Raw genomic sequence first — 12,563 nt, forward strand, 5'->3', positions numbered from 1 at the left:
TCGGAGCGTCAGTAGGCCTTCTTTGCACATGTCCAAACCACCGTAACCGATTTTCTCTCATCTTTCCTTCAATTTCGGCTACTCCTACTTTACCCCGGATATCCTCATTCCTAATCTTATCCTTTCTCGTGTGCCCACACATCCAACGAAGCATCCTCATCTCCGCTACACCCATTTTGTGTACGTGTTGATGCTTCACCGCCCAACATTCTGTGCCATACAACATCGCCGGCCTTATTGCCGTCCTATAAAATTTTCCCTTGAGCTTCAGTGGCATACGGCGGTCACACAACACGCCAGATGCACTCTTCCACTTCATCCATCCAGCTTGTATTCTATGGTTGAGATCTCCATCTAATTCTCCGTTCTTTTGCAAGATAGATCCTAGGTAACGAAAACGGTCGCTCTTTGGTATTTCTTGATCTCCGATCCTCACCCCTAACTCGTTTTGGCCTCCATCTGCACTGAACTTGCACTCCATATATTCTGTCTTTGATCGGCTTAGGCGAAGACCTTTAGATTCCAACACTTCTCTCCAAAGGTTAAGCTTTGCATTTACCCCTTCCTGAGTTTCATCTATCAACACTATATCGTCTGCGAAAAGCATACACCAAGGAATATCATCTTGAATATGTCCTGTTAACTCATCGATTACCAACGCAAAAAGGTAAGGACTTAAGGATGAGCCTTGATGTAATCCTACAGTTATGGGAAAGCTTTCGGTTTGTCCTTCATGAGTTCTTACGGCAGTCTTTGCTCCTTCATACATATCCTTTATAGCTTGGATATATGCTACTCGTACTCCTTTCTTCTCTAAGATCCTCCAAAGAATGTCTCTTGGGACCCTATCATACGCTTTTTCCAAATCTATAAAGACCATGTGTAAATCATTTTTCCCATCTCTATATCTTTCCATCAATCTTCGTAAGAGATAGATTGCCTCCATGGTTGAGCGCCCTGACATGAACCCGAATTGGTTGTCCGAAACCCGTGTCTCTTGCCTCAATCTATGCTCAATGACTCTCTCCCAAAGCTTCATTGTATGACTCATTAACTTAATACCCCTATAGTTCATGCAATTTTGTACGTCGCCCTTATTCTTGTAGATAGGCACCAAAGTGCTCGTTCGCCACTCATTTGGCATCTTCTTCGTTTTCAAAATCCTATTGAAAAGGTCAGTGAGCCATGTTATACCTGTCTCTCCCAAAACTTTCCACACTTCGATTTGTATATCGTCTGGGCCTATTGCTTTTCTATGCTTCATCTTCTTCAAAGCTACAACCACTTCTTCCTTCCGGATTCGACGATAAAAAGAGTAGTTTCTACACTCTTCTGAGTTACTCAACTCCCCTAAAGAAGCACTCCTTTCATGTCCTTCATTGAAAAGATTATGAAAATAACCTCTCCATCTGTCTTTAACAGCGTTCTCTGTAGCAAGAACCTTTCCATCCTCATCCTTGATGCACCTCACTTGGTTTAGGTCCCTTGTCTTCTTTTCCCTTGCTCTAGCTAGTTTATAGATATCCAACTCTCCTTCTTTGGTATCTAGTCGTTTATACATATCGTCGTAAGCCGCTAACTTAGCTTCTCTGACCGCTTTCTTCGCCTCTTGCTTCGCTTTTCTATACCTTTCACCATTTTCATCGGTCCTCTCCTTGTATAAGGCTTTACAACATTCCTTCTTAGCCTTCACCTTTGTTTGTACCTCCTCATTCCACCACCAAGATTCCTTTTGGTGTGGGGCAAAGCCCTTGGACTCTCCTAATACCTCTTTTGCTACTTTTCGGATACAACTAGCCATGGAATCCCACATTTGGCTAGCTTCCCCCTCTCTATCCCACACACATTGGGTGATTACCTTCTCTTTGAAAATGGCTTGTTTTTCTTCTTTTAGATTCCACCATCTAGTCCTTGGGCACTTCCAAGTCTTGTTCTTTTGTCTCCCTCTTTTGATATGTACATCCATCACCAACAAGTGATGTTGATTAGCCACGCTCTCTCCTGGTATAACTTTGCAATCCTTACAAGTTATACGATCCCCTTTCCTCATTAGAAGAAAATCTATTTGTGTTTTTGACGACCCACTCTTGTAGGTGATCACATGTTCTTCTCTCTTCTTAAAGAAGGTGTTGGCTAAGAAGAGATCATATGCCATTGCAAAATCCAAGATAGCTTCCCCATCCTCGTTTCTCTCCCCAAAACCATGGCCACCATGAAAACCTCCATAGTTGCCTGTCTCCCTGCCCACGTATCCATTTAGATCTCCTCCTATAAATAACTTCTCCGTCTGAGCAATTCCTTGCACCAAGTCTCCAAGGTCTTCCCAAAATTTCTCATTCGAACTCGTATCCAACCCTACTTGAGGTGCGTACGCACTAATCACATTGATAAGTTCTTGTCCTATTACAATCTTGATTGCCATGATTCTATCTCCTACCCTCTTGACATCTACAACATCTTGTGTCAAGGTCTTGTCCACAATGATGCCAACACCGTTTCTCGTTCTATTTGTGCCCGAATACCAAAGTTTAAACCCTGAGTTTTCTAGATCCTTTGCCTTACTACCAACCCACTTAGTTTCTTGTAGGCACATAATATTTATCCTTCTCCTCACCATAACTTCCACTACTTCCATAGATTTTCCCGTTAAGGTTCCTATATTCCACGTTCCTAAACGCATTTTGCTCTCTTGAACTCTACCCTTCTGTCCTAGCTTCTTCACCCTCCCCCGTCTAATAGGATCAAAGTACTTCTTTTGTGTGTCCCGTGTAAAGTTGATAGGAGCATATGCTCCCAAACAACTTTGAGTGGAGTCGTTCGAAAAGAAGTTTCTACGGCCCCCTTGCTCATTTAACACTGCATCCGGGTGCCGATGGAGATACAGCGACCCTTGCTCACTTATCACTGTGCTCGGGCCACACAGCGCGCCACTTACGGGTGACGCCCTAGCTTTAGCGCGATTTTGTTCTGGATTCTTCACCTCTTTCCCTATCGCTTTCTTTCTCTCTCTCTTCCCCTTTTTATTTATTCTCTTTCCTGCTCCAGAGTAAGAACAAAAAGGATGTCGGTGAAATCCGGCTGATAGATCGAGATTGACGACAGCAGATCTGAGTTGGATTCGCTGCCGACAACCTCTGGGTTCCATGTAGATGTAAGAGTGGGAGAGAGAGGGGAAGGAAAGAAAGAGAAAGAGAAAGTCGAACAGTACCGAACTCCACACAACTGAGATATCGCTTCCCTCTTCTTCTTCTTCCCCGTGCATCTTCTTCTGTTTTTGGCAAGTGAAAGTTGTGTTTAGATAATTAGATAGCGATTCTGTTAGTTTTTCAAATTTAAGTACTTTTCCTTTTCCTACAACAATATAATTGCTTGGACTGAGTTGTTACGTGGATCATGAACTTACAGTTATCTGGCATGTCCGAAAATGTTAGTTTTATACATTCATGGATGAGTAACTCCATCAAAATTTTAGGTTATGCCGGATTGATTAGTACGTATTTGACGTGGATTTTGGTGGGCTTTGTTTTTTTAATAGCAGGCTTGAAGATTGGAAGGTGTCAGATCCTAACAAGTACTTTTTCTCCGACTTCGTTGGAACGAGTAGACAGACGTAAGTAGTATGTACTAGAGTCTTGCTTCATATGCCACTTTGTGACACCATTGATTTTGAAAATTGATATCCGGATTTCACCCGGAGAATGTGAAACACCTTAAAATTAATTTAAATTTTTTTAATTTTATACCAATATCTTAACACAACTATTTCACCAAACAATATTTCTTGTAACAAAGTCAAATAGTTGGAGATCATATCATTTTCTTCCTATTCTTCCTTGTTTCGTAATGAACAATATATCAAAATGTCACACAATCATTTTAACAAAAAAACAATCACATAATTGTTGCTTATCTCCATACAATTCACATGTCTCACATACAATTCACATGTCTCAGTTCTCAAACTCATAATGTTACTATTCTTCTTCTTCTTTGTCATGAAATGCCAAAAGCACTCGCATTTATCAATCAACACTTACATGAACAACATGCCAACAAAAAATTGACTTGAAAAAACCCGCTGTCATATGTGTTATTATTTTGCTAATGTGACGTGCTCAAAATAAATGGTTAGATTGGCCCAATGTTACGTTTTTCATGTATTAATTGATAATGTTGGTGGCAGTGTCACTCTTCTTATATATTCCAGATAAGCAAACAAAATCAACAAAAACCCAGAAAAGCAGCTCACAAATGTAATTATATGAATGCAAGAGAACTTGGCATCTTACTTGATAATATCATACTCATGTCTCTGATCCTAATGAACTCTTTACGATACAAAAAAAATCACTCTTTTTCTTTATATACAACTCAGGCTAGGAAACACTAAAACACAACCCCTCAATCCAACTGAATCAGATGTAAAACAAATTCGAATATAATTTTCTAAATTCAGAATTAAAAGAATCAATTTTTTGGAGCAGATGAAATTGCAGTCTCTAGGCGAAATTTCTAACCGTTAAATTGGATTAGACAAAACCATGATTTTTTTTTTCAAAAGCCCAATTATATTATATCACAAATTTGAAGCCGATTTTGACATGCAATAGGTCAATGAGGTAGGAATCGTTTCAAACTAACCTTGATGGCATGCGTCGGAGGAATCGTCCAATTACCGTCGGAAAGCTTGAATCCGAACAAAGCTCCAAGGTTATAGGGAGATGCTGATGTGAATCCAACATGCAAAGGTTGAAAGAGAGGAACTTCAATTTGAAAGATCTGGAGCAGAGTGGTTGCTTGGTGAGGAGAAGTCGCACCAAGTTAGCAGGGGTAAAACAGGACGATGACCAGGCAGGAAGAAATCGGGAGGAAAGAGAAGAGTGCGGGGCTTTTTTGTCCGTGTAAAAACGTAATAATGCAAACTTAGCAGGGGTAAAACAGGAAGAACACTGTGCTTATGAACAATGTTTCAGAGTATTTAGGGTTTTAGTGTAGATGAATATTTATCTCTGAGACAATTGATTTTGAAGTAAATCAACAACTTTTATCTCTGAGATAATTGATTTTGAGTTCTTTCCATGCAGATGAATATTTATGACAAGTACTGTGGACATTTATCTGCATACGGAATGAAGTACACGCGAGCTATAGCCAACATATGCAATGCTGGGATTACCACAGAGAAAATGGTTGCAGCATCTGATCAAACTTGTGCCAACAAACCCAATGTCTAGAGCTTCCCTTCTGATCAGACAAATGATCAGTACATGTATGTGTGATGCGAATAAGAAAAAAGAAATAATACAATTTTGGGAAATTGTCTTGAAAGGCAAATCATATGAAGCAAAATCTCCACTGAGAGAAAAGGATTAAACTAAAGGGAGGAAAAAAAAATTAGTTCCGTACGCCATCTTAGACCTAGTTTGATGCTTTTTAATTGTTGATCTGGACTTTTGACGTGAAGATTCATTCTTAGTTTCTCATAAGTTTTGGGAAATGAGGACAGAATAAGTATTGGGAAGATGTTTGGTTGGGGCATAGTTTCCCTGGCTTTATTATCTGTCTAGTTTCCGAAATTCTTCCATTTGTAACATTGGGGAATCTTTCAGAGGAATGGCAAAATGGAAGTTCGGTTTAGGGCAAACCTGAAAGAACCTGAGGTAATTGAACATCCTCTGTTGAAGGTATATGCCTTCATCTGTCCCATGCAGATTCTCAGAAATGGTCCCTGGACTCCGATGGGAGGTATTCGCGCATTGTCTCCTCATACGCGTGGATTTCCAGTCTCATATATTCATCAAATATCTTATCTTAAATTCAACTAATCAAAATACAATACTAGTAACAAACTAATTTCAGAATCACAGACAATCATTTAATTCTCCTCCTCTTCGAAGTTCTGGCTTGCCTTCTAACATTTCTCACCTTGCTTAATTGAAGACGTCTAGAACTTCTCACCCTTTGAGACCTGCCCACAACACGAATAGACCTTCCCCTAGACTTTAACCTTACATGGCGATGGCTGCGAGTACCATGCCTACTTGAAGGGTAAATCGAGTTCTGCAGCCTGTCCTTTCTTCTCCTGCTGACTGACTTCCGCTTTCTACTGACGTTTAAGTTATGATAGTTATCCCACAAGTTATTTTCTTCACTCGAACTGAAGCCTTGTTCTATGTCTCGAAATTGGTAGCGGCGGCGATGGCGGTGGCGATGTCGGTCTATCCTCCTAGTGTTCCTTAGCTTGTACCACAAGAAACAAGTAATATCTTCCAATGCAAACCAATACGTCTCACATGCAGCCCAACACAATTTACATAGACTTTTTCCAACGCATTGGAAGATTCCCAGCTTGAATAATAGATAAAAGAACAACAAAGCTGAAAGAAAACAAAAGATATGAGTAATTAAGCAACAAACCAACCCTTCTAAAAGTGAAGCTCAAATTTAAATGCTATTCGGAGATAATCTTCGAATCGAAGAAAATAGTGAAATTAAGATTAAACTAATTAAAGAAGGAAGAATTACTTATGTAGCAGAGGATCGATATCATTAACAGTCTCAACAGATTGGAGACACAAAGGTGCTCAATGAAACAAATCAAATCCCAAGGTCCTGAACAAACATCCCTGTGGAATCGAAAATATTATAGTATTAGTTGTGAAGTATAATTCAAAGGTAAATGTTGCATACAGTCACATCATCTTTGCTTGAAAATGAACATATGCAAGCAGAGAAGTGTTCATCCTCCCATAGGGGAATACTTCCCCTTTCGATCTGCATCAATGCCTAGGATCCTAACGCATTGTTTGTCCACTCAACAACCTCAGAACATAAAGTGCCTATCAATAAGTAAAAATATGAACACCATTGGCAAGACGAGGACATATAAACTTAAACTTCATGTATAGCGTATCTGTACTAGCATGAAGAGCATTACAATAATTAAGAAGTGCATTATGAAGAAATTCCTTCTGCCAACAAATTAATTCACCAAAATATTTTACCATCTAAGTAAGTTTATAAGAAAACGGAAAAAAAAATGTTATACAAAAGAGACTTATAGGAAGCCTCCGAGTCAGTGTAACAAACAAACTACTGCAGATGAAATGAAGTTAGCATCTATTCCGACAAAGGTGTAGGACATAAAGCATCATACTAATTTTTTTTCTGAAATTAGGGCATCCGGTTGGTTGAACAGAACATGGTCAAGAATAAAGAGAACAATACAACTTACTCGCACGAGGTATTGAACATAGTCTTAAATGGAGCCAAAAATGCTTTCTCAAGTAGATCGCCGACCACATTTGCAGCTTTACTAACGACATCCCCCATTACGATACAAGTTCAAATGAATGTGTTTCCTGCTGCCAACTCCTTTCCAGTCGCACTGTGACAAGAAGTCGAACATTCTTAAGTTAAAGACCAGAGCCCTAGTTAGTTTTGTATAAAACACCATTGATCTTGAGAATTGATATCCGTATTTCACCCGGAGAATGAGAAATATCTCTGACTCATAATGTTACTATTCTTCTTCTTCTTTGTCATGAAATGCCAAAAGCACTCACATTTATCAATCAACACTTACATGAACAACAACATGCCAACAAAAAATTGACTTGAAAAAACCCGCTGTCATATGTTTTATTATTTTGCTAATGCGACGTGCTCAAAATAAATGGTTAGATTGGCCCAAGTGTTACGTTTTTCGTGTATAAATTGATAATGTTGGTGGCAGTGTCACTCTTCTTGTATATTCCAGATAAGCAAACAAAATCAACAAAAACCCAGAAAAGCAGCTCACAAATGTAATTATATGAATGCAAGAGAACTCAGCATCTTACCTGATAATATCAGACTCATGTCTATGATCCTGATGAACTATTTAGGATACAAAAAAAATCACTCTTTTTCTTTATATACAACTCAGGCCAGGAAACACTAAAACACAACCCCTAAATCCAACTGAATTAGATGTAAAACAAATTCGAATATAATTTTCTAAATTCAGAATAAAAAGAATCTATTTGTTTGGAGCAGATGAAATTGCAGTCCCCAGGCGAAATTAAAACATGACAGAAAATCTTTCCAAATAAGCAAAACAAAATTAAAAAAAAAAAAAAACCAGGCGCAAGCAAAACAAACTAAATTAAAACACATTCAAATACCTTCAACACAGAGAACTTGGGAAAACGAAATCGAAACTCCCAAATTTTCAAAGGCACCGTTTCCTGAAACTGATAACCAATTTGCATCAGACATTTAGAGAAACTATCATACCAAACACAGAAAATCGAAACCATATAGACTGATAAACATGCAATGCTTACCTGGAAACGCCGGATTAGATCAGTCCAAACCAATTTCCAACCGAATAAAAAATGGGGAAAAATCTCTGAAATCGAAAACCAAACGACATCAGACATGCAAAAAACTATGCGAGGAAACACACGAAACCGAAACCACACGCGATAACAAACACACAAAACCTACCTCAAAATGGTCGATCAGATCAGCCCATAAACAATTCGAATCGAATTGAAAACAGGTAGAAATTGAACCCAAAAAGCTTCTACCATTTAAAAATCAAGAGAACACAATCTATACAGTCGGAAAAAAAAAACCCCAGATGCGAAATTAGAAGAACTCACCGCAAAACTATCTACTCTGAGACAAAGCGAGGCGAAGAGAGAAGAGAGGGGGAGAGAGCAGACGGCTGGAAAAGAAGAGAACCAAATGCAACGGGAAAGAATTCGACTAAAAGCGGTGAAAAGGAACTGAAAAACGAAGTGAAAGCGGCGATGACAGACGCGCGGAAGTAAAGGGCACAACCGTCCTTTAACTGTGGAAAGCAGGAAAGAAAACGAACAAAAGGAAACTTTTTAAGGGCAATTTCGACATTTTACTGTTATAGAACAGTAACACTTAAGTTTTGGTTTTAGTATGTATAAACTAGAAAGGGTAAACTGTCGGTTTACCCCCTGAACTTTCACCTCACTTTCGATTTCCCCCCTGAACTTTTCTATTGGAAAATTAAGGACTCAAACTAATTTTTTTAGCCAATTTGCCCCCTACCGTTAGTTTTTCATATATTCCATCCATATTTCCGTTAAGTGAGACTATGTGCATAACATGTGAGGATAGTTAAGTCATTTCAATTTAAAAATGATTAAAAACTGAAAATAAATAATAATAATAATTTTCCCTCTATTTTTTCCCGCTAATTCCTATCCTCAATTTTAATTTTCCCTCTCATTCCTATGCATGAGAAATAACATATGGTGTTATTGTCTTCATAAGTAGCTAAGTTAATCTTTTTTTTGAAGCATGTACTACCATTTTTATTTTCTCTAACAAATTAATAATTTGACAAATGCTTATGGTGTTATTGTCTCCAAAGCAGTGCATTAATATAAGAAACATGTCCATAAAAAAGACTAGGGTTTCTTATATTAATGCACTGCTTTGGAGACAATAGCACCATTAGCATTTGTCAAATTATTAATTTGTTAGAGAAAATAAAAATGGTAGACAATAACACCATATGTCATTTCTCATGCATAGGAATGAGAGGGAAAAATAAAATCGAGGATAGGAATTAGCGGGAAAAAATAGAGGGAAAGTTTTGCTTTTTTTATTATTTTTAGTTTTTTAATCATTTTTAAGAGTGAAATAACTTAACTACCCTCACATGTTGTGCACATGGTCTCACTTAACGGAAATATGGATGGAATATATGAAAAACTAACGGTAGGGGGCAAATTGGCTAAAAAAATTAGTTTGAGTCCTTAATTTTCCAATGGAAAAGTTCAGGGGGGAAATCGAAAGTGAGGTGAAAGTTCAGGGGGTAAACCGACAGTTTACTCAACTAGAAATGGTACCCGCGCGATGCTGCGGGCATGAAACTAAACATGTTCCAATGCATTCTTAAGTGAATCAATTTGAATGCAATTTATGAAAGCATAGATTGTAGCATACCTTGTAATTTGTCCAAGGTGGAATTATTTTGTGATAAGGTACCGAAAAAATAAAGTTTTAACTTGTTATAGAAGAATATTTAAATCAAATGAACGAATGTTGAGATGTTGAAACAAATTAGTAACATAAACTTTGCAGGAATGGGTTTGTCTATGTACACAAAAACATAAACAAATCTGTAACATCACTTAAGCCACTAATTTTAACAGCATAAAGAAAAATGGAGGTATTAATTTGAAATGACATGTTTGATTCATTGAAAAAGTAGAAAAAAAAAAGGATTCTTAGTTGGCTTATATAATCTTTTATACAAAGGCAAAACCACTTACAAATATATAGAATGGCCAGTCAATTTGATAAACAAAAATCAGCTAAGTGCCAAAGAATTCTAATCCGAATTCACACGCAGTAGAGATTTTTCTACCATGATATTGATCTGCAGAGAATTCCAAAGAAAAAAACGATAAAATCTCCACAGAAACATAAACAAATCTGTTACATCACTTAACCCACTAATTGTAACAGCAGAAAGAAGATTGAGGTACTAATTTGAAAGAACATATTTGATTCATTGAAAAAGTAGGAAAATATAGGATTCTTAGTTGGCTTATATAATCTTTTATACAAAGCCTTAAAATGCTTTGCTCAATTCAATCAAAAGTAGGAAAATGGGATTTTTTTTCAGTGAAATTGTCATGTTCTGGTTAAATGTTTTAAGGCAAAATGGACAAAGAAGAAAGAAAACACACCATTTGGTTAAAAGTATTTTTTTTCCTTTTTGATTTTGGCCAAAACAAACGGTTCTGTCTAAACAAAGTGTTAGCGATCTTCTTCCGCTGGTTTGGAACTTTGCAAAATAGCACAATGGTGCAACACCACTGCTCAAGCGTGATTTCCGAATGGGTAATGCACAGCATACTAAAATTACAAAGAAATTTTAACCTAACATCAAATTTACCCAAACTCCAATCATTCCTCTGATTTGTTCCAAAAATTACAAACACACTCTAATCTAACACTTATCGACGGGTTCCCAGACGTACAAAAAAATGATGACAAAAACTCACCCAAAAATTAAGCTACCAATCTCTCAAGTACGTACTTGATAAAAGTGAAGCATATACATGTAAAATATGAATGAAATATGCAACAATTGTATAAAAACATGCATAAATGATAAACCAATCTTACAAACATGTTAAATAAACAGAAGGTATATAATAATAAAGAAGAAGAAGGAGAACGAAGTAGTAAAAATAGCAAGGAAATTGTTTTTGGCGGAAGGAGATTTACCCAAAAAATAAGAGGACCGCCAGAGACACTGCCAAATTTGCGACTGATCAACGAAGGAACCAAAATGCAAAATATCCTCTCAGCGAGGAAAACCTAGCACAGGATCAGAACCAACCCAAAACAAAATGGTTACAATTTCATCCAAATCAAGCAAAACTCAAAACAAAAACCAAACACAGCACACACCTAAATCGCCAAAAATAGATTTCCCTCCGTCAAACCAAAAACAAATCCGGAAACAGATCCGGCCAATATCGGTGAAGAACAGAGGGAAACAAACGCAAACACCGCAAAATATTCACCGTTGATCGCAACCCCAGAAATTGTGCGAAGCAATTTTACCATGGAGGACAAAACACCCAAAACCCTAGGTTTATACAAATGGAAAACCTCCTTCAAATCACAGACCACAAACACGATCCCCTAAAGCAGGAAAATCTGAAACTTGGCCCAATATATTCCAAACCAAAGATAGCGAAGAACAACAAAGAACCCGAGAGGAAGAGTGAGCGTAAAGGGGAGATGAGAGCAAAACCAAAACAGAGAATGGGCTAAAGAAAATTGGGCAAAATGGCCATTTTGCTGTGCAGAGAGTAGGAAAAAAACACCGGGAAGACCAATTTAAGGGGCATTTTGGTCCGCACACTGCCCTAGAACAGTACCACCCGGGGTTTGGGTTTTAGTATATATAGAATTTCCTATTTGATAATTTCATATTTGTAACCGTCATTGCATTATTACTTAACCACAAAATTTAGCAGAAAAATAGAATTTGGTTTTGTCACTGGATCTTTTGGTATTCGTGCAGTATGATTTTGATCTCCACAACCATTTTATACAAAACTAACTAGGGCTCTAGTCTTTAACTTAAGAACGTTGGACTTCTTGTCACAGTGCAATTAGAAAGGAGTTGGCAGCAGGAAACACATTCATTTGAACTTGTATCGTAATGGGATGTTGTTAGTAAAGCTGCAAATGGGGTCGGCAATCTACTTGAGAAAGCATTTTTGGCTCCATTTAATCAATACCTCGTGCGAGTAAGTTGTAAAGTTGTATTGTTCTCTTTATTCTTGATCATGTTCTGTCCAACCAACCAAATGCCCTAATTTCAGAAGAAAATTAGTATGATGCTTTATGTCCTACACCTTTGCCGGAGTAGATGCTTACTTCATTTCATCTGCAGTAGTTTGTTTGTTACGCTGACTCAGAGGCCCCTATAAGTCTCCTTTGTATAACATTTTTTGTTTTTTCCGTTTTCTCATAAACTTACTTGGATGGTAAAATATTTTGGTGAA

General features: G+C 37.6%; 1 protein-coding gene and 3 long non-coding RNA genes across 7 annotated transcripts; 1 reads left to right on the forward strand and 3 right to left on the reverse strand.

Moving 5' to 3' along the window:
• The first annotated feature begins 3,054 nt into the window (after positions 1 to 3,054).
• LOC139195229 (uncharacterized) lies at positions 3,055 to 4,806 on the forward strand. The gene is made up of 3 exons (XR_011579877.1): positions 3,055 to 3,277; positions 3,539 to 3,610; positions 4,611 to 4,806. It is a non-coding gene; the product is annotated as an uncharacterized lncRNA (long non-coding RNA).
• Positions 4,807 to 5,030: 224 nt separating this feature from the next.
• On the reverse strand, positions 5,031 to 5,763 carry LOC139195230 (uncharacterized). The gene is made up of 2 exons (XR_011579878.1): positions 5,646 to 5,763; positions 5,031 to 5,244 (listed from the first exon to the last, which is right to left on the reverse strand). It is a non-coding gene; the product is annotated as an uncharacterized lncRNA (long non-coding RNA).
• Positions 5,764 to 5,793: 30 nt separating this feature from the next.
• Positions 5,794 to 8,830, reverse strand: LOC103400623 (uncharacterized). 4 transcript variants are annotated; one of them, XM_029100827.2, is made up of 6 exons: positions 8,649 to 8,830; positions 8,328 to 8,392; positions 8,166 to 8,234; positions 7,235 to 7,387; positions 6,526 to 6,626; positions 5,794 to 6,377 (listed from the first exon to the last, which is right to left on the reverse strand). In XM_029100827.2, the coding sequence occupies exons 4-6, from the start codon at positions 7,330 to 7,332 to the stop codon at positions 5,872 to 5,874; spliced, it is 705 nt and encodes a 234-aa protein (XP_028956660.1). In that variant the 5' UTR covers positions 7,333 to 7,387; positions 8,166 to 8,234; positions 8,328 to 8,392; positions 8,649 to 8,830; the 3' UTR covers positions 5,794 to 5,871. The 4 variants fall into 4 exon arrangements, with proteins under 4 accessions (XP_028956660.1, XP_028956661.1, XP_028956662.1 ...); XM_029100828.2 differs by having other exon boundaries at positions 8,491 to 8,830; XM_029100829.2 differs by having other exon boundaries at positions 8,166 to 8,228; positions 8,649 to 8,787.
• Positions 8,831 to 10,270: 1,440 nt separating this feature from the next.
• On the reverse strand, positions 10,271 to 11,768 carry LOC139195228 (uncharacterized). The gene is made up of 3 exons (XR_011579876.1): positions 11,455 to 11,768; positions 11,269 to 11,361; positions 10,271 to 10,411 (listed from the first exon to the last, which is right to left on the reverse strand). It is a non-coding gene; the product is annotated as an uncharacterized lncRNA (long non-coding RNA).
• Between the last annotated feature and the right edge of the window lie 795 nt (positions 11,769 to 12,563).

This window comes from Malus domestica, chromosome 04 (genome assembly GCF_042453785.1).
Source record: "Malus domestica chromosome 04, GDT2T_hap1".
Classification (NCBI taxonomy): domain Eukaryota; kingdom Viridiplantae; phylum Streptophyta; class Magnoliopsida; order Rosales; family Rosaceae; genus Malus; species Malus domestica.